Genomic DNA, 25111 nt, shown 5'->3' on the forward strand with positions numbered 1-25111 from the left:
AGTGCATACACATGATGCCTATTTATAGGCATTCAATTTGTGGGTTAGCTTCCAGTATAAGCCAATGCAATAAACTTGCTCACTACTCCAAGAGATGATGTAAGCAATGATGCAAGGTGTGGATCCCACATCCACAACATTTTTGAAAATAAGTTATTTTAAACTAAGTTTTTAAAAATTGCCAACTAAACATATATATATTTTTTTGGTATAATTTTATATTTTTAATTATTAGAAAATAGAAAATTGTTATAAGAAAACGGAATAAAATATGCCCGTAACACATTTGGAATGATATTTGAGAAAAATAATATATTTGACATAATTACATGGACCTTCGCTATGATTTCAAATATTATCCTGACCTCCCTGAATAAATCTTGTAACACAAATCTCCCTTTTTAGCTATGGATGGTCAAGTAGACAAACAAAAAGTAGTTATTTTACTTAAATAACCTCAACTAAAGAGTTATAATGACTTTATTGCTCATTCAACTCACATTTGTTCGCATTTAGTTAGGGTTTTGCAAGTTTTCTACTCTCTATTTGTATATGTATTAGATATCTATATGTATGTGTGTGTATATATATATACACAGTAGTGTTCAATTGCTCCCTGGTAAAAAGGGAGTAGCATACTCACTTTTAATGATACTCGTACAATCTAATCCAACGGACATTATTTAATTAGATTTCTTATAATTATTTTTGGAAAGAAACTTATGTTTCCTATTAAAATTCAAAACAATTAAAATGAAATAACAAAATTAGACATTTAACAAAAATTTAACAATTGTATTACTCTTTTCATTGATTGAATTAGAATTTAAATTAGGGAAGTAAATACAAAATTCCTCTTCTTCTCACAAAGACAGACTAGATATTTTCTTGGGAGCGAATAACAAATTACAAGTCTCTTCTTCCAATAAGTAAAACTAGAGATTTAATGGTGTGTTATTTTATATCCAATGAGAAGAAAATAAATTTTTATCATAAAAAATTAGACGATTTCTCGATTCTCATATTTGAGAATCTCTGCAATTACCTTATCTCCTTTTCCTATTGCTTCGTAGAACTTGCATCAATTTGAATTGTTATTAATAAATTTATTGAAATAGTTTAGTAAATTACTATTTAAAAATCAGTATACTCTAAACCAAATTTGTGTCAACAATCAATAGCCTATTGCATCTTCTAGTTGCAAGTCTTAGCTTCCAATTGCCCATATCTCCATCTCTTCTTCGCAACAATCATTAACTATCATGAATCAATCATGAACTATCGCAACAATCATGAACTATCATAAATCAATAGCGTATTGGGAAGTAACGAAATTGTTAATTTTTATTTTTTGGAAAGTATATTGTTAAGTTTTTATTAAATATCTACTTTTGTCATTTCATTTTAATAGTATCGAATGGTAATAGAAAAATAAGTAAATTTTCTAAAATAATTAAATGAAAGTTAATTAAATAATATCTCTCAGATTAGATTATGCGATAAGGATTAAAAGTGAGTATGTTATTCCCTACTCACCACGAAGCAATTGAACACCACTATATAAAAGAGGAATTGAGCTTCCATATTTGTTAGTTCGTCATTTAACCCAGCCCTTATGTCCTTGTTTGGGATTTAATTTTAAAACAAACTATGAACCCATATCATAACTTCAGAAAATTTGCACCACAGTATCCTCAATTTTGAAATTGGGGTTTCTTCATGATTGTCCTGCATCCACAAAAATCCTTGTAGACTGGGATTTATCCCCCTCTTACTGTTGTTCCCCTCCAAGGCCACCGAATTAACTCTCATTGACGGCGATGCTGCCTGTTGGGTATTCACCGGAGTAGTACACTTACACCCTCCCATTAACGGTCTCCCATAATCGTTAATGTAGGTTGTTAGTTTTGTTCGGGCTTTTCTCTTGTAGGCTCTCTTTTGGGTTTGTTTGTTCATTCCAATGGACTGTTTTGGCCCAAGGGCCCTTCTTGTAATTAGTTTCATTTTTCGTGTATATATATATATAGTGGCTTTAAAAAAAAAAAAAAAAAAATGTATCTATCCTATGTGCTGAAGATTAGAAAGTGGGTCATGTGCTTTATCTCATTAAAGTTTCTTTTACTTGGAAAAAACGTGATTTTTTTTTTTTTTTTTTAAGTAAAGTAATCAATCTCCTTATTACTTGCAAAGGTAAAGTTCCTTTTACAGCATACTTTCAAGCCTTTAAAAGCCCTTTTTAGCAGACCCAAACACATCGCCTATGACGTTTGGGGGCATCAATGGGTTAATAAATACTCTATTTGTTTAAAAAAGAACACACATGACATGTTTTTTGGGGATGAAAGGAGTATCAAAATTGGCCGGAGAACAATCACCAACAACCCATGTGGGTTTTCACAGGCTTGAAAGTATGCTGGAACGAGCTTAAGTTCAGTACGTTCCTTTCAACAATTGTCCTTTCAATTTGTCACTTTCAACTCCTACACTTTTGGGGGCTAACCAATATCAAGGTTGGCCAGAGAACAATTACCAACAACTCATGGGTGTGACAACTTGTGGATTTTTTTTTCCACCGAGAGTTTGGCCTAATGAAGTAAGCACACCGAGTGAGCGGGTGTGGCAAACTTCCATTAAACTCGTCACGTGTCGTTTTTTCAATGGTTGAACATGGTTAAAATTGAGAGTGTAAATATGTACCAAATTGTTTGTAAATCAAAAAAAGAAAAAACAAATAAAATGAAAACTGAACCAATCCCCACTTGGTTAGGGGCTCTGATCAATGCCTACAACATAATGTAAATTATGTAATACAAATTTTTTTCCTGATTTTTTCCAAAATTTTTCTAGTTTCGTAATTTTTTTTTTTTTTTTTCTAACTCGATTAACTATTTGTTTGTTTTGTTTTCTCTTTACATTACAAGATACACACATGCCATAACAATGTAACTATTATGTAACATATTTATATTTTAAAAGTATTGTAAATGTTATGACACAACCGGAGAATTTAACATATTTACATATTTGTTGCGTTGTCTATTTAAAATTATTACATTAATGATTTAACATAAAAAAATAAAAATATTACATTTTAATGATTTAACATAATGAGAAAAAACTATTAATGGTCCCAAGACTCAAACTCGAGTCTGCCAACCAAAGTACCTGTGGTCAAAACAAGCACTACTAAGCAGAACCTATCATCAGTTTTCGAAAAGGAGGCAGTGATGCAAAGTTTGACACGCTTCTTTTTGTTTTTCACTTTCTCTGGACTTGTGGACTAGTTAAATCACTCATTGAACGGGAGAGTACCACTAGTATAGGCATTAGCAGGGTTGGCTAAGCGTGGGTCTCAGCTGCAATGGCCGTCGGAGTTCTTGCTTTACAGGGGTCTTTCAACGAACACATAGCAGGTTCCCCTCTATCTCTCTCCACACACACCCCCACATATATGTCTGGGTGTATCTATATATGTTGCGTTTTTTCGAATGTTATGCCCAAGGTTTTGAATCATATCTCTGTGTGTGGTCTGTTGGCAGCGCTTAGGAGACTGGGTGTGAAGGGCGTAGAGATTAGGAAGCCTGAACAACTGGACAGCGTGACCTCCCTTATCATCCCTGGAGGAGAGAGTACCACCATGGCTAAGCTCGCCGAGTACCACAACCTGGTTTGTTCTATCTCCCTCTATTTATAATGGTGTCTTCGTGTAATTTCTTAGTTGGATTAGACGTTTCAATGTGAAAGGTTATTTTCTTTGTCTTTTTCCCTCTACTATTATGTTAAAATTTGGCGTAACTGGTTGAATGTAAAGGGTTCTTTTTGGGTTGTTAAAATTTTGCAAAAATGGTGAAGCGACTTACCAAACCCGTTAATCTCTGTTGGGTCACTGAGAAAATGGAAGAGAAATGAATAGGACTTTAAGGGTCTTGGTTCAGTTTTCTGAGAAATGTTTTTTTTTTTGAGAATTGAAAACCAGAAAACTGTAGAAAAATCTGCTTGGTGGACAGTTTCTGATAACAGATTTCTGAAAACACAGTTAAAAATTTCTTGAGAAGTGTATTCTGAGTGACAAACCAAATAAGCCCTAAAGTCTTGATTTTTTTGTGAACTTCTATTTGATTTGGAAAAGATGAATAATTCAAATGAGCTTTAGCAAGTCTTTGTGTTAGTACCAGATGAGTGAATGGTTTGTTTTGTCAGGTCCCAAATAGTTTGAGACTTAAAATTTTAGTACCTTTTCTTTCATGCAGATTATCAGCAACCATACAGGGCATTTTTGATATTGTTTCTTTTTTTCTTTTTAATCATTTTTTTGTAGTTTCCTGCTTTGCGTGAATTTGTTAAAATGGGGAAGCCTGTTTGGGGGACCTGTGCAGGGCTTATCTTCTTGGCAGACAAAGCTATTGGTGGGTTTTCTCTCTGTTTTCTTCCTTCTCTTATAGTGTCTTGCAGGGGCTAGGATGTTAATAGCTTTTGCAAGCATGAGTTTTGCAGTCTTTAGACAGACGGCAAACAGTCGCGTCTTATGTTGGTTTGGTTTTGAAAGAAGTGTGCCTTATTTTCAGGACAGAAAACAGGAGGGCAGGAGCTTGTTGGGGGCTTAGATTGTACTGTTCATAGGAACTTTTTTGGCGGTCAGGTGATTCTGAGCACTCTTCATTTATGAAATCATTATATTGAGTGAGCTGGTTACTGGTTAGTTGGTGAAAACACCCAATAAATAGATTATGTAGAATTCTGCATTATGTTAATGAGCATATCTGTCTCTGAAGCTGGCTGGCATGAGTATAGAGTTTATGATGCGGCAAATTCAGAAACATTTTATTTTTCTCTGTTTTTTTTTTTTTAATCCAATTTCATTCAAAAACTTGCAAATAGACTTATTAAAAAAAAAAAAAAAAAAAAAAAAAACATATGCAAAGATAGTTTTATCTTAATCATTTCTTTTTTTAGTGGGAGTGTTATCTGAATTGTCTTGAAGTTATCAATAACAGATCCAAAATTATACATGCCCAAGAGGAATTTGTTGATATGCCCATTATGGTGATGATATGTAAAGTAACTTTTTTTCTTTTTCTTTTCTATTACATATAGTAAAATTTTAAACTGACAAACATTAATGCGTGGCTTCGATCATGAGAGCAGCCGCCCTGTGAAAACTAATGCTAAAGGCTAGGTCTATTTTCAACTTTTCCCCTCCTAGCACCTTGTGTAGGCGGACCGACACTTGTTAATGACTCATTTCATATTTTAGTCTCTAAATTGTGGCATTCATATGCAGATTCAGAGCTTTGAGGCAGAGATTTCAGTACCTAACATTGCAGCTACGGAAGGTGGTCCTCCGAGTTTTCGTGCAGTTTTTATCCGTGCTCCTGCAATCCTTGAAGTGGGACCAGAAGTTGAAGTGCTGGCCGATCTTCCTGTTCCATCTGACAAAACAGTTGATTCAAGTTTTGCTTTAGAAAGCCAAGAGGTTTGCTAATATATATATATATATATATATATATATATATATGTATATATATATATTTTCCTGTGAATTGTTCACCATCAATATTTAAATGTGAAATTCATTCCGAGAAGATTGCTTAGTTGCATGTTGAAATTGTAGCAAGGGGGTAGTTTTCCAAAAGAAGTTGTGGTTTTGTGGAGTCTGATTAGGTAATTATTTTTTAGGAAGATTTAATTATTTGGAAACTTCAAGAGTATTGAATTTTAGGAAAAATTCAGTTTCCTGATCTGGTTCAACTTATTGGTTTAGGGAAAATTCAGTTTTCTGATCTGATTTTACTTATTGGTTTAAGGAAAATTCAGTTTCCTGATCTGATTTAACTTCCTTATTGGTTTTGGATTCTACAAAGGGCAAGTTCTTGTAGGACAAGTTTGGGGACTCTATAAATATCAACTCTAATAAGATTTTAGAGGGGGTGAAAATTAGAAAGAAATTTGTGCCAATACAAGATAGAACAATTGAGAGAGATTGAGAGAGAATTCTCCTTGTAATTCTTCATCTTTTTCATAGTAAATTTGTTCGGTGTGCTCCATGGACGTAGCCCTAAGATTTGGGTGAACCATGTATATCTTGTGTTCTCGTGTGAATTTTTTTTCCTTTGTGATTGCTTGATTATTCCTCGAACAGCGTATGTTGTTATTTTGCGTTTCCGCCACAACAACTAGAATTAAATTCGGTTGATTGTGCAGTGCAACTCTAGCAACTGGTATTAGAGCCTTTGGTTGAGAACCTAGGCCACAGAAGGTGTTTGACGAAATTCCGAAAGTCTTTCGATCAGATCTGTTCGTTCGAGTGGGAGTAATGGCATTAGAAGATAAGACATCCACATCCATGATCGAGAAGTTCGATGGCATAAATTTCGGTTTCTGGTAGATGCAAATTGAAGACCTCTTATTTCAGAAAAATCTGTATCAACCTTTGGGAGAGAAGCCAGAGGATACAAAGGATGCAGAATGGGAATTACTTGATAGGAAGGCTCTTGGCACCGTCAGATTGACATTGTCAAAGTTAGTTGCCTTCAACATCAAGAATGAGAAGACGACAAAGTCTCTTATGGCAGCCCTTTCTAGTATGTATGAACAGCCTTCTACAGCGAACAAGTTGCACTTGATCAAGAAGTTGTTCAACATGAAGATGGTCAAAGGTCGTAAGTTCAACGAACATCTAAATGCGTTCAACGAGATAGTTGGGCAATTAGATTCTGTTGATATCGACTTCAAAGAAGAGGTCCGAGTACTGCTAATTCTAGGGCAGTTACCCGAGAGTTGGAGTGGCACAGTTACAGCGATCAGTAGCTCTGTAGGGAAGACCAAGTTGAAGTTTGATGAAGTTGTGAGCATGATTCTGACTGAAGAAATCAGAAAGTAAACATCAGGGGTTTCTACCAGTGGTTCGGCATTGAATGTTGAAAGCAGAGGTAACGGTTCAAACAAGAAGAAGGGTAACGGTAATAGAAAAAGAGGTAGATCCAAGTCAAGGAATGAAAGGACACAGTCTCAAAATTTCAGGAATTCCATAGATCTCGGTAATGTTGAGTGTTGGAATTGTGGAAAGAATGGACATTACCGTGTTGATTGCAGACTTCCAAAGAAGGGAACCGAAAGAAAAATTGAAGCAAATGTCGTCTCAGAAGAATCAGATGATGCATTGATATGCTATTTGGAGAGCAAGGCGGAGTCCTGAGTTTTAGATTCCGGCGCATCGTTTCATGGCACCTCAAGCAAAGAGCTATTTAATAGCTATAAACCGGGTAACCTTGGCAAGGTGTATCTTGGTGATGATCAGCCTTGCATCGTCGTTGGCAAAGGTGAAGTGCAAAACAAGTTGAATGGGTCAGCTTGGAAGTTAAAGGATGTGAGACACATCCCTGACTTGGGGAAGAATCTGATTTTGGTGGGGCAATTGTCAGATGAAGGTTTCGTTGCAACTTTCAATGGAGACTTGTGGAAAGTTTCCAGAGGCGCTATGACTATTGCACGTGGTAAGAAATCTGGCACCCTTTACACAACTACCAGTGCTTGTGGGTCTATATCAGTTACAGAAAACAGAGAAGATCACAACGTTTGGCACCAGAGACTAGGTCACATAAGTGAGAGGGGGATCAAGATTATGCACTCAAAGGTGAAACTACCAGGCGTACGGGTAATTGATATTGACTTCTGTGAGAGTTGCGTGATGGGCAAGCAGAAGAGGGTCAGTTTCAAGAAGAGTGGCAGAGATCTCAGAAAGGAGAAACTTGAGCTAGTTCACATAGACGTTGGGGCCAGCCACTGTCTCATCCATTAGCTGAAAATCCTACTTCGTGACTTTCATTGATGATCACACGAGGAAGGTATGGGTTTATTTTTTGAAGCACAAATCTGAGGTATTTGATGTGTTCAATAAGTGGAAGGCCATGGTGGAGAATGAGACAGGTTTGAAGATCAAGAGGTTGAGGTCAGACGATGGTGGTGAGTATGAAGACACTAGGTTCAAGAATTTCTGTTTTGATAATGTGATCAGACTAGAGAGGACTGTGCAAGGAACCCCACAGCAGAATGGGGTGGCAGAACGGATGAACCGAACATTGACAGAAAGAGCCAGAAGCATGCGCATACATTCGGGTCTACCCAAACAGTTTTGGGCAGAAGCGGTTATATACAGCATCCTACCTAATAAATCGTGGACCATCGGTACCTTTGGAGCATCAAATACCAAAAGAGGTATGGAGTGGCAAAGAGGTAAATCTTTTATGGTTGAAAGTTTTTGGTTGTATTGCATATGCTCATATTAGTGACCATGCTAGGGGAAAGTTCGACCCCAAGTCACTAAAATGCATCTTCGTTGGGTATGGCGGAGATGAGTTTGGTTATCGACTCTGGGATAATTAGAACAAGAAAATCATTAGAAGTAGAGATGTGATTTTCAACGAGAAGGTGATGTACAAGGATAGAGATGCAGCACAGTTAACTAGTCCTGTACAAAGTAAGCCTGAGTTTGTTGAGTTGGATGATGATCCAGAGAGCATTGACGCTGAACAGACAGATGAGGGTTCTTGGCCAGAACTCATAGAGCATAGTTCACCGCAGATTCCAACTCCTATGCCTGCACCTAAAAGGTCTACGCGACCTCATATACCGAATCGGAAATATTTGGATTATATGTTGCTTACAGATGATGGTGAGCCTGAATGCTATGATGAAGCATGTCAAGTTGAAGATGCTAGCAAGTGGGAGCTTGCAATGGAAGATGAGATGAAGTCCCTTATCTCTAACAAAACATGGGAACTATCCAAGTTGCCCATGCGGAAGAAAGCGCTTCACAACAAATGGGTGTACAGGGTGAAAGAAGAACATGATGGTTTCAAGAGATACAAGGCGAGAATAGTGGTCAAAGGCTTTCAGCAAAAGTAAGGCATTGACTACACATACATTTTTTCCCCGGTTGTGAAACTAAGTACCATTCACTCAGTTCTTAGCATTGTTGCAGCAGAGGGGTTGCACCTTGAGCAGTTAGATGTCAAATCTGCTTTCTACCATGGTGACCTTGAGGAGGAGATTTACATGCAACAACCGGAGGGTTTCTCAGTTAAAGGGAAAGAGAAACTAGTGTGCAAGTTAAAGAAAAGTTTATATGGTTTGAAACAAGCCCCAAGGCAGTGGTACAAGAAGTTTGATGGTTTTATGAAGCGACATGGCTACAACAAGTGCAATGCTGACCATTGCTGCTACTTTAAGAGGTTCAAGTCAAGTTTCATTATCCTTCTACTTTATGTTGATGACATGTTAGTGGCAAGTTCTGATTTTGAAGAAATCAGCAAATTGAAGAAGCAGTTGTCTAGTGAATTCGAGATGAAGGATCTTCTTGGTGCAGCGAAGCAGATTCTTGGGATGAGGATTAGCAGAGACAAACAGAAAGGTACTTTGCAGTTGTCTCAGGCTGAGTACGTTGAACGGGTTCTGAAGAGGTTCAACATGAATAATGCTAAGGCGGTGAGTACTCCCTTAGCTAATCAATTCCGCTTATGTCAAGATCAGTGTCCGAAGGCAGAAGATGAGAAAAACTTTATGGCTAAAATTCCATATGCCTCCGCCATTGGAAGTTTGATGTATGCCATAGTGTACACAAGACTAGACATTGCATATGCAGTGGGAGCAGTAAGCAGGTTCATGAAGGATCCGGGCAAGCTACACTAGGAATCAGTAAATGGATATTGAGATATCTACGGGGTACCACAGACAGATGCTTATATTTCAGAAGGGGTGAAGTGAAGCTACATGGTTATGTAGATTCAGACTTTGGTGGTGAGGTGGACCACAGAAGAAGTGCTACCGGGTATGTGTTCGTGGTGGGTACAACTGCAGTTACTTGGGTTTCGCAAATACAGAGGATTGTAGAGTTATCTACTATAGAGGCAGAATATGTGGCGGCGATGATATAGGCCACCAAGGAGATGATTTGGTTACAAGGTTTGTTAATAGAGTTGGGATTTGAACAGGTGAAGAATGTTTTGCACAGTGATAGTCAAAGTGCGATACATCTGGCAAAGAATTCAACATTTCATTCAAGGACCAAGCATATAGGACTTCGATATCACTTTATCAGATCTTTGTTAGAAAATGGGGTGTTGACACTTGATAAAATACTTGGCACCAACAATCCGGCTGATATGTTGACCAAGACAGTGACCATGGAGAAACTGAAGTTGTGCGCAACTTCAGTCAGTCTTCTAGCTTGAAGACAGAGAGAAGCGCACCGACATGCATGGGACATGCATGAGAAGAAGATGGAATTGGTTTACAAGTGCTCCAGCCTCCAAGTGGGAGATTGTTGTGGTTTTGTGGAGTTTGATTAGGTAATTATTTTTTAGGAAAATTTAATTATTTGGAAACTTCAAGAGTATTGAATTTTAGGGAAAATTCAGTTTTCTGATTTGGTTCAACTTCCTTATTGGTTTAGGGAAAATTCAGTTTCCTGATTTGATTTAACTTCCTTATTGGTTTTGGATTCTACAAAAGGTAAGTTCTTGTAGGACAAGTTTTGGGACACTATAAATATCAACTCTAATAAGATTTTAGAGGGGGTGAAACTTGGAGAGAAATTTGTGCCAATACAAGAGAGAAGGGGGTGAAAATTGGAGAGAAATTTGTGCCAATACAAGAGAGAACAATTGAGAGAGATTGAAAGAGAATTCTCCTTGTAATTCTTCATCTTTTTCATAGTAAATTTGTTCGGTGTGCTCCATGGACGTAGCCCTGAGATTTGGGTGAACCATGTATATCTTGTGTTCTCGTGTGTGATTTTTTGTTTTCTTTTGTGATTGCTTGATTATTCCTTGAACAGCGTGCGTTGTTATTTTGCGTTTCCGCCACAACAACTGGAATCAAATTCGGTTGATTGTGCAGTGCAACTCTAAAAAAAGTTATCTACATTATCTCTCTCTGACTTCTCTTTGCACCTCTTTTATGTTTTCGGTATTCTAAAATTCATAAACATTCAGTTTTGGCTTCTTTAATCGCCTATTGTTCTTTTACTTCTTTCCAACAGACATGTAGAAACTTCAAAACAGTATCATGTGGTATTTACATTTGTGAAATCTTTAAAAATGAAATTAAATCATGCGAAAACCGGGTGAGTTGTTTCCTCCCGATATTTGACCATTTGGTGAAGCCTCATGTTTCCCCCAAAACTTTTTTCATATTAGGTTTTGATTAATTATTTGATACTTCAGTGTGATGAAAAAGGAAATAGGGGTGACCAAAGGTGCACGCTTACCCAAGCACCTGCCTCAGAATAGAGAGAGTTTGTAATAAGGTAGGTTTTGAGTCCCCTTGAACATTATTGGAATAAAGGTGGAGCTGTTGATGACCTGTAACAGTGGATAATAACACTTACTTTTACCAGAATTTTCTTCTGTATTTAAGAATAGTCTTTGGTAAGTATGACACACTTGGGATCGAAGTTGATGTTAAATTTGTTTGTCTTTTAAGGCTCAAGGCGCACCAAGGCGCCAAAGATCTTCTAGAGCCTAAGAGCAAGGCACGACATAAGGTGTGAGCCTGATCAAAGTAAGGCACGTGGGTGATTATCATACATATTAGTTATGAATATAAAGAATACTTAAACTACGCAACATTGTCATTATCAAAATAATGAATTTTTTCAACGTATCAATTCAATAAATTAGTTCAATCAACATACACGTATCTTTTCTATTTGCATATTGTTCAGATTCATGAGAGATAGAGAGAGAGAGAGAGAGAGAGAGAGAGAGAGAAATGTATATTCTGTGTATTGTATTCAGCCTTCTCTTTTGAGGCTTATATAAAGAACAAGGGTTATACATCCTAATTACACAATATTGCTTAATTACACAATAAGCCTAACTACTATGGGTAATTACATAAGGACCCAATATTATGGAGGATATAAACATTCTAACACTCCCCCTCAAGCTGGAGAATATATATCAAATAATCCCAGCTTGGAATAGATAGTCCTTAACCGGTTATGACCCAGTGCTTTGGTAAACATATCAGCTAGTTGATCTTCAGACTTCACAAATGGAGTAGAGATGCTCTCACTTAATAGTTTTTCCCGAACAAAGTGACAATCAAATTCAATATGTTTGGTCCTCTCATGAAACACAGGATTCGATGCAATGTGATCAGCTGCTTGGTTATCATAGAACAATGGAGTAGGAGCTTCAACCGCCAACCCAAGTTCTTTTAGAAAATGTTGTATCCATGTCGACTCACTAGTGGTATGAGCCATTGCCCTGTACTCAGCTTCAGCACTAGATTGAGCTACCATCGTTTGCTTTTTACTTTTCCACGTAACAAGATTTCCTCCTACAAATGTACAGTAGTCTGTAGTAGATCTCCTATCTGAAGGAGAACCAGCCCAGTCAGCATCTGTAAAACCTTCCACCCTGAGATGACCATTTGATTTGTCTAGTAACCCAAAACCTGGAGCTTGCTTGAGATATCGGATAATCCGAAGAATAGCAATCCAATGTGGCATTCTAGGAGCTCCCATGAATTGACTTACAACACTAACTGCATATGAAATATCAGGTCGAGCGATAGTGAGATAAATTAATTTCCTAACAAGGCGACGAAATCTGCCCGGGTCATTAAATAGATCACCCTCATCAGATACAAGTTTTGTATTTGAATCCATAGGAGCATCAACTGGACGATCACCTAACATACCCGTTTCTTCTAGCAAGTCTAACACATATTTTCGTTGAGATAAACTTATACCTTCCTTGGATCTAGCAACTTCAATACCTAAGAAGTACCTAAGTTTACTCAAGTCTTTAGTGTGGAATCGATTTTGCAGAAACAATTTCAACTTAGCAATGCTTGCAGAATCATCACCTGTGATCACAATATCATCTACATACACCACAAGAAAAATGAAGCCAGCTTTAGTGCGTAGGTGAAATACCGATTGATCTGTCTGGCATCTGTTAAGACCAAATTATAATGCCGCCTCAGAGAATTATCCAAACCAAGCCTGTGGAGATTGTTTCAATCTATACAGGGCCTTTTTAAGGCGACAAACAGTGTGACGATACTCCCCTTGAGCAACAAACCCAGGTGGTTGCTCCATATAAACCTCTTCAACCAGGTCACCATGTAAGAAGACATTTTTGACATTTAATTGAAACAACGGCCAGTTACAATTGGCAGCAATGGAAATAAGAACCTGAATAGAAGAAATCTTAGCAACAGGGAAAAAAGTCTCATCATAATCAACACCATTAGTCTGAGTGTACCCCTTTGCCACTAGACGAGTCTTCAACCGCTCAATAGACCCATCGTGAAGGTATTTAACTATGTAGACCCACTTACAACCAACCGTTTTGGAGTCCGGAGGTAAGGGAACAAGATTCCATGTTCCATTACGGTGAAGGGTATCCATTTCATCCACCATGGCTTGTCGCCAACCTAAATCAGAGAGAGCATCCTGCAAAGTCTTGGGAACAAAAGTAGCAGATACTTTGGATAAAAAACAAGATAAAGATGATGAAATATGACGGTAGGAGACAAAGTTAGAAATGGGATGTTCAGTAACACATAACCAAATACCTTTACGGAGAGCAACAGGCAAATCATCAGGTAAAGGCGTCGGATCCGAAGGAGATGGAGGGAGCGAAGTAGGCGGTCGAGGTCATCGAGTATAAACCTGCAAAGGGACAACAGAGCAAGGAGGTGCGGAAGTAGGAAATTGAGATGGAACCGTTTGCATAGGTGGCTCAGAAGTAATATCGAGAGGAGTAGTAGAATCAGAAAAATATCGGAGAGACTCAGAAAATGTTACATCAGCACTAGTGAAATAGCGTTGAAAATGAGGACTGTAACAGCGATAGCCCTTTTGAGTGTGAGAATACCCAAGAAAAACACACTTAGTAGCACGAGGGTCGAGTTTATCAAGACCGAGTCCAAGGTTATGGACATAACACACACAGCCAAAGACTCGCAGAGTCAAATTAAACGATACGGAGTTGGGAAATAGAACAGATTGAGGAGATTTACCGTTTAACACGGATGAGAGCATTCGATTAATAAGATGACATGCCGTAAGAACGGTATCACTCCAAAATCGTTTGGGAACATGCATATGAAATAAAAGGGCACGACAAACTTCCAGAAGATGACGATTTTTACGTTTAGCTACTCCATTTTGTTGCGGAGTATAAGTACAAGAGGATTGATGAATGATGCCTTTAGCATGAAAATAAGTCTCGAATGGGTCCGAGAAATATTCTTTGGCATTGTCAGAACGTAAAACTTTAATGAAACACCCAAATTGAGTTTTTGCTTCTTTGCGAAATATTTTGAAAATAGAACAACTCAAAACGATTTTTCATTAAAAACAACCAAGTCATCCGAGAATGATCATCTACAAAGGTCACAAAATAACGAAATCCATTGATAGAAATATGTTTTATTGGTCCCCATACATCTGAATGAACTAATTGAAAAGGACTAGCAACATGATTATTAGCCCTTGGTTTGAAAGATACACGACAATGCTAACTAAGCTAACATGTTTCACAAGACATGGACTCAACACGACTACGACCGGGGACTTGACGCTGCAGAACTGATAGTGATGGGTGGCTGAGACGACAGTGCCACTGGAAAGAAGACAAGGATGATTGAAGAGCCGTGGGAGATGGTGCAAGATCGAAGTAATACAAGCCACCTACTTCATGTCCCATACCAATCCTCTTCTTCGTCTTGAGATCCTGAAAAGGACTACATGTGGGATAAAATGTAACAGAACAGTGAAGAGATTTAGTAATTTTGCTAATGGACAACAAATTAAAAGGGAATTGAGGAACATATAACACAGTGGAAAGGGACATAGAAGAGGTAAGATGAATAGTTCCCAAACCCAAAACTTTAGTTGATGATCCATTAGCAAGAGTAACATTTTGAGAGGAAGGAACAGATTGAAAATCAGTTAAAAGATGAGAACTACCAGTCATGTGATCGGATGCGCCAGAGTCAAGAATCCAGGGACTCTGACTAGTCGACAAAAGACATGCAGGGGCATTACCTGATTGGGCCAAGGACCCCATGGAAGATGAGGTGGAAGGCCGTTGTTGAGACAGAAACTGAGCATACTCATCGCGGGGAATCGTGACCATAGCAGTCTCAATAGCCACATGTGGAGCAGTGGGTGTGGCATAGAGAGAAGAATCCCCATCATTAGAAGTCACTTGATGTGCATAGGAAGAAGGTGGTGGTTTCCCATGAAGATCCCAACAGTAATTGACAGTGTGATTAGTAAGACCACAGTGAGTGCAAAGTTTTGAGTCTCGGCCTCTACCTCGACCACGAGTAAAACGACCACCACCACCACGAGAAGACCGAAAGCCACCCTGGTTCACAACTAAGGCAGAACGTTCACTGCTAGGAGGAGCAGTGACACCACTGGAAGCACCTCCTGAAGCGCCACTAGATAAAGTGGCACGCTGGAGTCTAGATAACATATCAGGTAGAGAGGGAAGTGCAGGGCTCCCCAAAATTTGTGCACGAACAGGTTCATACTCTTGTGACAATCCTGGGAGAACCCGAACAACATTAAAATCCTCACGTTGCTACTGCATGCTTTTCACATCAGAGGTGATGGGTTGATACAAATTCATTTCTTCACAAAGTCCCATTGCCCGTGAGAGGTATTCCTCTAAACTGTGAGTCCCTTGCTAGAGATCAAAAAATTGTCTACACACCTCATAAATTCTGGTTATATTACTAGCACCGGAATATAACTGTTGGAGTCGAGTCCATATCTCCTTGGCAGTGTCCAGATATAACAAGTTGTAGCTAATATGAGCATCCCTTTGTTCCCATGAACTGAAATCAGCATCACTGCTTTTGGGTTTATCCTGAACCAAATGAGGACCAAAGCCTTTGGCTTTCAGGAAAATGGCCACCGACTTGGCCCATAAGATGTAATTTTTTCCATTAAGCTTGATTGAAGTCATGGGAGGACTGAAGGAACTAGAATATAACAGGTCTGAACTTGAAGCCATGGAGAAGGTAAAAAAACAGATGAACCTGGGAAAAAAAAATGCGGATTCGGCAACCGGGTCGGATCTGGCAGTCGGGGGTCGGATATGGAAATTGGGTCGGATATGGAAGCCGGGTCGGATTTGGAAACCGGGTTGGATCTGAACCAGGTCTCTGCTATCCCGGTTTTAGTAAACCAGGGTTGGAATAGCATAGCCGCGTAGCCAAACAAGGCTGTTCTTCTTCACAACCACCAACAGACTCCGGCAAGCACACAGCGGCGACACCACACCGAATCAGAACCTCCGCAACTTCCGACCAAGAAAAAAGGACGAATCGATGAAGCCTCACCTCTGCAAACACCGACGGTGGATGTCGGCGAGCTTGTTGACGATCAACACGGCAACAACACAAGCGGCCAAGGGGCTTCAGATTTGACGGCGTTGAAGGAGGCTGCAGATCTGACGACGACGACTACGGGCTTCAGATCTGACGGCGACGAAGGACGATGTCGACTACGAGTGATCTTCTCAGCGTACTGGTGACAAGAACTTCCGGCAAAGACACCAACAACACACTCGCGATTCCAATCGCGAGTCCAATCTCATACAAGGGCAAGACACTTGTCGTTTCCCACACCCATGAATCTATATTGCTCTGATACCATGTTCAGATTCATGAGAGATAGAGAGAGAGAGAGAAATGCATGTTCTGTGTATTGTATTTAGCCTTCTCTTGTGAGGCTTATATAAAGAACAAGGGTTATACGCCCTAATTACACAATAAGCCTAACTACTATGGGTAATTACATAAGGACCCAATATTATGGAGGATATAAACATTCTAACACATATTAATGCAATAAAATCAATGTACAATAAGAAGAATTTGAAATAGGCAACACGAATAATACAAAATTCTTTAAAATGAGATTTTTGACATATCAAGTAAGAAAATCAGGTTAATTAATGCTCATAAATCATTTCATATGTATAATTATTAACCAAATTAAATGTGATTATAAACTGGAACAATTATAGTTTTTAATTATGCAAAACTTTAAACACATATCATAAATATTCACAATCAAGCACTAAATGCCATTAATGCAAGTAGTGAACCATAAATTTATGGATTTTGTCAAATATTTAACAACGTTGAAAAATATATGATCATTATATGATACAGAACATTCTAATTTAGTAGTCATTTGATAAAAAAGAAAAAGATATGAATAAATCATTGAAAAATAAAAGGCGTGCATTTTTGAGCCTGAAACCTACTATGAAGCGTGAACTTGACAGAAGGGGACTAGCCTGAGCTAGGTTGAGGCACTCTAATTGAGCCTTGATGAGCCTGGGGTTTTTCTGGAGCCTAGGCACGCCTTTAACAATGTGAGAATTTTATTGTAGCTATCCTACCATCTGAAACAGTCAATATGCTTCTTGGAGGAATTGGTTTTTTAGCATACCAATTAGTAATGGATGTATGAAACTACACATATAATTGGTATCTGTTTGGAGCTTTAGAGCTCCATGGCCATGGGTGACATGATTCCACACGAGAACATAAATCTTCCCCACTCTTAAACTCAAACATCATATGGCTGAAATATGAATCCCCACACTTGATCTTGAGGTCCTTAAAGAGTTCTATGCAAACTTGTATCCATAAATGCAAGTTCTGGTAGCAAGTACATCAACCTCTTTCCTTTAGGGTTGCAAGTGAACCAAGCTGAGCCGAGCTTTGGGTTGTTCGGCTCGCCAGGGTAGCAAGTGTGTTCGGGCTCGGGCGAGCTTGGCCTAGCCAAGTTCAAGGTCGGCTCGTTAGTATTTTGGCAAGATCGAACTCGGCTTGGCTCAAGTTCGTATACGTACACAACAAATCAAATCAGACCGTTTCCGCTGACACTTGCATGGTTGTCTCCATCGTTGGTGTAACGGTGTTGGTGTTTAGGTTTTTTCTCATCCTTTGAGAAACCCAACGGCTAACACGAAAGTTATGGCTGATGGGCTGATTGCTACTAAGTCCTTGCACTATTTGGGCCTTAGACATGAAATACTTGTGTTTGGGCTACCTTAAATCATGTGGGCTTAATGTTTTGAATATAAGATTTTGAAATGTAACTAGTCCTTATATAAATGAGCTTGTTCATGAGCCTAATGAGCTTAGCTCAACATTGTTCAAGCTCGGCTCGTTTATTAAACGAGCTCGAAAAATGAGCTTGAGCTTGGCTTGCTTACTTAATGAACGAGCTCTAGCCTAGCCCAATCTGTTTATGAACATCATATGCAGCCCTGCTTTCCTTTAGCCGTGAAAGATTTCATAACAGATGAATGGTGAACTTATGATTGACATTCCTTGGCTGATCATGAAGTTATGCAGAAGAGTTGACATGAGCTGCCAATGATGTTTTGGGCTTTGATAATGTTCCATGTAATGTGAGGGGTCTCTAGGTTTTATAGGAAGCTTTTCTTTTTCTTCTCAATTTGATGTTCGACATTTTAATTGTATGGATATTGGTTGATTAGATTGAGTTTTAGATTGTTCCTGGCTTTTACTGACATATTCTGATTCTTTGTTGTCAGAATTTTTCCAGTGAGGTCTGCTTCTGTCCTCTCATTTGATTTATCCAAATCTAATTATAGACCATTTTCTTCTCGTATGGCAATTTCACCAGAATATTCAGATTTCTGCGTCATTTCTTTCTTTTTTCACTTTATCCTATGACCCAAATGAGGAACTTGCTATACTTACGGTTCTTTTCCTTTTTCTTCTATATTTTCTTTTGTCTCCCTCACCTTTCTTGGAACCAAACTTAGTGTTAATAATATAGATAAATCCTCATTAAGCACATGCAGGTATGACTTCATTTTATTCACTTTATGGTTCATTATTAAGTTGATTTCCATTGAAGATTGGTCTGTGCCTTGATTGGAGGAGATGATGTAATGGAAGCGAAATTACTTATGAAAAAAAAAAAAAAAAAAAACTGTAGTGGAAGAGAAATTAACTTCTGAAGTTGCTCAAAATATACTTTTAGAGTGCTTTTGTTAACTGAATATACAGGAAGATAAACTCAATGCGGTAATAAGCCTCCAAAGTTAGTGATATAGATAATAGTCTAAAAGAACTTTTTGCTTAATGTGTTTCCTTAGATATTTGTTTTCCAAAATACAAGAAGAATTTTGAGTATATTTTTACACATAAGATTGGATTAATTGAAGAAGAATCTGCATATAGAATATTTGAGGTATGGATCAATTGCTGAGTGCCTTTGGATTCCATGTGATCTAGACTACATATTGATATCATTAATGCTGTATGCCTATCAAGTTTAAAGGTAATATTTTTTGAAACAACCTAAGGCTTGCTATGATTTATAATATAGAATGTTGGGTTACCATGTACCAAAGTTGAGTGCTACTGTGAGGATATTGAGATGATTGAATAGCAAGACAAGAAATGATTAATAAGTAAATGCATTTGAGAGAAATCAAAGATGGAACTATTTGAGGAGTATAAAATTGAGGACTCTAAGTTGGCATCGCTTGGTAAAGAGGAGTTTTATTTTAGATTGAAGGCCGTACGAGAACAAGAGAAAGACCACAAAGAACATGGGGCGAGGCATGAAAAATGATACTCCCTCCATCCCAAAATTGTTGTCCCTCTTTGAAATTCTAACTTTTTAAGGGGACAAGCATTTTATGCATTGTCCCCTTTTAAAATTTAAAAACTACCCATAGTAAGTGTTAGTCGGGGTAAGTTTTCAAAAAGTTTAAGGATATTCTGGGAAGTAAATGATCTTTTTATTTAACTATTCAATTTGGGACAAGAATTTTGGGACGGAGGCGGTATCATGATTCTCTTTAGGATATGGCCCTAGGTGAAGCTGAACGGCAGAAAATAGTACTCCTTCTGTCCCAAAAAGAAAGTCACTTTTTGGGAACTGTGACTTTCTTTTTGGGACAGAGGAAGTTCTATTTTCTGGCATTTAGCTCCACGGTCCACCTAGGGCTGAGTCACAGTTCCCAAAAAGAGACTTTCTTTTTGGGACAGAGGGAGTATTAATTAACTTTAAGAAGTTTGGATTCAAGGCTTTGTTGTCGAATAGGTGGCAAGAATAGGAGGAAGAACATTGTGCAGACTAAAATTTAGAATCCATTATATATGTTGATGTTTTGGCACTTGCAGAAGTTGAAATCTTGTTCTGATAATGAATCCAATTTATGAAAAATGATGTTGCTGATAGGACATGATTTGAACTTAAGTTACAGGGTTGGTTAGGGGTGCATTCTTTAAATCTGACCTGAACTTAACCCAATGAAAGTAATAGCTTTCATTCTTAGACTAAAAAGGCTAGCCCAGTGCACAAGGCTCCTGCCATTAGGTGTGCAAATGAACTGGGCTGTTCATAAACAGTTCGGGCTCGGCTTGTTGAAAGCTCAATTCGAGCTCATTCACTAAGATGTGATAGAGAGAGTTAGTGCAAGGTCCGTGATCTAGACCTAGAGGTTGTGAACAGGTCTTGCTAGTGGCTTTCACTAATTTTAACAACTTTTTGAATTTTTAGTTAGATAACTGAAATGTCAAATTATAAATATTTAACACCAATCAGCCCATCATGTCTTATATGGGAACTAGTTATGGAGTTTTGCAACTGAGAGGAGCCTTTTCATAAACTTAGAAAAGGCATAAGGTACCAACAACAACCAAGCCTTTTCCTAATTATCTGGGGTTGGCTACATTAATCCTATGTTTCCATTCCAATCTATTTAAGGCCATAGCCTCAGTTTAACCACATGCTATCATGTCTTTCCTTACTAACTACACCCACATTAACTTTGATCTTCCTCTTCCCCTAGATTACCCTCAATGTGGACTATGCCACTTTTCCTAACCAGTGTACTTAAAGGTCTTCTATGCACATGTCCAAACCATCTTAGTTGATTTTCTCACTAGTGGTGTTTTATTCTAAACGGATATCAAATAAGTTAAAAGAAATATTCTATAAGACGACGATAATACCAACTTTCTTATACATGGCAGTATGCTGGGCATTAAAAAAGAAACAAGAATCATGTAGCTGAAATGAGAATGTTGAGATGGATGATATGAGTAGGTAGAAAAGATAGAGTTAATGACAAATGTGTTAGAAAAATTATGAGTGATTCATATTAGTGATAAAATAAGAGAAAACGGGCTTAGGTGGTAAGGAATATACAACGCAGACCCATTGATGCACCAGTAACAAAAAGAAGATTAATTTGTATAGAAGGAAAGAGACAGATGCAGATCAAAACTAACATGAAATCCAGGTTTAAAAATGACTTAAAAAAATTAAATATTGTAGGGGACATGACTTATAATAGGAAAGAATGGGAAAAGAGAATTCACGTGGCCAGTCCCATTTGTATGGATGAAAGACAAGGATGATCATGATGATGGTGGTTTATGGAGAAGGGTGATTGCGGATGTATGGCGAGGCCTGAGGACGATGGATTTTAAAAGGGGCGAGAGGATATTATAGGGTCAGTTTATTGAAGGGCATATTGAAGTGCTGATAAGTTCTCCAAACATATTTTTCTTGGGAGTATAGAATGGTTAGATGGTTTGATTCTGGGATGATGTGTGGTGTGGAGACTCGGTGTTGAAAGGGAGGTTTGAGATTTGTATAGGATTGCAGTGGTAGAGGGGCTTCAGTGGCAGGTTGTGTGGGTGTGTGTGACTGATAGGTGAGTTGTGTGGACTCCCAGATTTCAAAGAGTTTTACAGGATTTGGGGGTGAAACCAGCAGTCTCTTTTGGAGGCTGCTTTATGCCATGGTTATTAGGACATGTTCGAAGGATGTGATGAGGGAAAAGTGGTTAAAGAGTGGGAATTTTTTGCTGAAATAGTTTTATTTGGTTTTATGTGGAAGCGGATTCATTCCTTCACTTAGAAGGGCATTTGGAAAACGAAGGCATCTGTGAAGTGGGATTTCTATGTTGGGCTGCAGTTTGAAAGCTGTCTTGACTATCAGTAATTTAAGGAATAGGGGTAAGATCTTTACCAGTTGGTGTTGCATGTGTAAAGCAGCAAGAGGGTGTTAATCATCTTAACCTTCATTGCTCAGTGGTTTAGGAGCTGTAGAGTCTTTTGTGTCCTTGTCTGGGGTTTATCGATTTATGCCAAGGGCGGTAGTGTGTTTTTAATGTTTTTCGAGTAGAAACTGCTTTGGATAATGGATAGGAAATCATGGTTAATAACTATCCCCTTTTTGATGTGTTTTTCTTGGAGGAAGAAAATTACATGACTTATGAAGGAGAGGAGCTTGCCTTTCTTAGGTCGAAAGGGGTGTAGCTGAGCACTTTGTTCTCTTGGCTGCCAGGTTTTTTTCCATTTTCCTCAGATTCTTTCACTTGGTTTGTGGGTGCATTACTTATAATTATTTATCAGCGCTGTTCTCTTGTATACCTCTACTGGGTTGCACCTTATAGTGCATTTTCTTTAATCATCTTAAACACATTTAAGACAAGACCAAATAACTTACAGAACTTTTAGTAAATTAATCTCAATAATATACTTCTTTGATATGTTTCTGTAATGTGTGTCCTACATGTGGCATAGGGATACCAAGATGTGCCATGATCAATATGTATATATTACACATTTTGAAGCGTTTGTGGAAATATGTTGACGGGCCTCTGGTGGATATCACTAAGTTATTATTGGGTATGATTGCCTAGAAGTGCTAAATTTCTAGTGGTGTAAGAATCAATAGGTCTGTAGGAATCTACCAGTGTCTTGCAACAAAGTTCAGTTAATCAGATCTTTGATTTAACCCTCTTCTGCCAGCAAAAATAAATTTGGTTCTGAATGAAGCAACTAAAGCATCTCTTGACAACCATAAAATAACCAAAGGGCCATTTACTAACGCTTTCACTTTCTTACTTTTACTTTCTTCAAAAGTAAGATCATAATTTTCATTTCTAAAGTTGAAATATGAAGTAGAATCATGTTCACTAATTTTTCATGCTTTCAATATTTTCAAAGCAAGAAGTTAGAAAGCAAGTTGATTAATTATAATTTTGATTTTGCATGTACAAAATTTCTTCAATCCTTCTCTCTCATTTCTGTGACTCACCAGAATTGAACCCAAATTCACTATCAGTATAGCCCCTGCCCACCACCACCCAAAACCTCCATTACCAACACCTAAACCAATTTGCACCAAACAGAACACAGAGACACTGCAACCCTAAAAAAAAAACAAAAAAATTCAGTAGCAAAGAGCTACCGTCGCTGACCGCCAAGTGCAAACACCACCACCTCTACCCAAAACCTCCATCACCACCACCCATCACCGCTTACTGCAAAACTCAAACCATCGACACCCTAGCTGCCACTGCAACCTAATCACAAAGAACCCAATTCCCAATCCAAGGAAAAAAAACCAAACCCACCACCGGAATTACATAGTCACAACATCTCCGTCCTCGAAATTGTTGGTTGTTGTCACCGGAATTGTGAATCTTTCGTTGCCGGAATCTGTATAACCGTGGTCATCGGAGCCTAAAATCACCATCTTCATAAATTAAACCAATGAAGAATAGGTCTTTGTGTTGATTTTAAACAGAGAGAAAAGAGGGGTGGGTGATGGGGTAGAGAGGGATAGGAGGAGGGGTGAAAATTGATGGTTGTGGCAGTGGTTGCAGTCGGCTAGGGCTTGAGGATGAGGAGCAGAATAGGGAAGGAGCAGAAGAGGGGTTTTGATGGGCTGCGACGAGTTTTTTTTTGGTGATAAATGATGCTATAGTAGAGAAAGTAATTTCAGCAAACAGTGTAGAAAATAGAGAAAGTAAGGATTTCTCACTCTCTTCTCTTCACAAAACTAGAAAATATTTTCTTAAAGTTAAAAAGTAAAAGTATTTTATTAAACATAATTTTTACTTTTGATTCTCAATTTTAGGAATTGACAGTAGAAATCAAGGATTATTCTTGTTACTAAACAGACCCCAAACGAGTGATTTCAATGACTAGTAGTAAATGTTGGTATATTTTTGATACCTTAACAGATTGATTTAATATTTTTGTACATATAATTTTTGCTTCAGGAGAGTTCCGGATCTGAGAAGAAAGTGATTGTGGCGGTAAAGCAAAATAATTTGTTAGGGACTGCCTTCCATCCTGAATTAACTGCAGACACCCGATGGTATTCTTTTTTCCATTGGTAAACTAAAATTTCATTTTTAAGGAAAGATTCTAAACGTTTTCTTGTGCAGGCACAGTTACTTCTTGAAGATGGTGAATGGGGTCGGAGAAGGGTCTTCAAATAGCATTTTGACAGCGGGGGAGGATCTAAGCCTCTACCAACTACCCAAGATTGATCTTCCTATATTTCAATAGCACCAATAAAATCACAAAAAGATTTTATGATAAAAGAATTGGTTATATTTTACCCTCCCTTATTTCTTTTCTTTTTCTTATTTTCTAGAAATCCTACGTGTTTTACTAGCCTTCAATCTTTGAAGATGTTCAACCTGTCCATATTTAACAGGAATTAAAAGTTTGCTTAAGGTGATTGAATCCCATTATAGGATTGTTTTTAAATGGCAATTTGATGCATGAATGAAAGAATTGTAATATGGCATTTGTCATGCCATCTGATATCTCTCACAGCGTGCTCTTTCAGAACAAGAGATTGTATCACTGGTACAATCATCCGATCTCTGGTTGAATGTAATGCTCAAATGCTAGTTTTCTCTCCTCGGAGAGCTGTGTTTTTTGCTCAAATGTGTGTTATGTCTGCGGGCGTGGCCCCTAAAGAATTGTTTATACTTGGAAAGAATCGATCCTGATTTGTTGTTGACTTGTCGGTTGTAAAAAAATCGAAGTCTTCGAACAGTGCATTGGTTGGTCTTGTGCAATACGGGTGTAAACGATAATGCAACACATTTATTTTGAGAATGGTACGCTCTGCTGCTTCTGTAACGATAATGCAACACAACGAGATGTTGTATTCTAGGTTTAATGGTGTTGCGTCATCCGTTTTATTGTACAACAAAGTAGAGTATACGAAATGTGTAATGGACAGAAGAAACGCAATGCA

The 25111-nt window shown here is 38.1% G+C and overlaps 1 protein-coding gene across 1 annotated transcript; it reads left to right on the top strand.

Annotated features, from left to right (window-relative positions):
* The first annotated feature begins 3192 nt into the window (after positions 1 to 3192).
* On the top strand, positions 3193 to 24612 carry LOC132306979 (probable pyridoxal 5'-phosphate synthase subunit PDX2). The gene is made up of 7 exons (XM_059804607.1): positions 3193 to 3413; positions 3540 to 3667; positions 4319 to 4406; positions 4566 to 4639; positions 5282 to 5473; positions 24117 to 24214; positions 24285 to 24612. The coding sequence occupies exons 1-7, from the start codon at positions 3362 to 3364 to the stop codon at positions 24406 to 24408; spliced, it is 756 nt and encodes a 251-aa protein (XP_059660590.1). The 5' UTR covers positions 3193 to 3361; the 3' UTR covers positions 24409 to 24612.
* The last annotated feature ends 499 nt before the right edge of the window (positions 24613 to 25111 follow it).

This window comes from Cornus florida, unplaced genomic scaffold, assembly GCF_030987335.1.
Source record: "Cornus florida cultivar Cherokee Brave unplaced genomic scaffold, ASM3098733v1 CherokeeBrave_3.0.0_Hap2_Chr05, whole genome shotgun sequence".
In the NCBI taxonomy this organism is placed as follows: Eukaryota; Viridiplantae; Streptophyta; class Magnoliopsida; order Cornales; family Cornaceae; genus Cornus; species Cornus florida.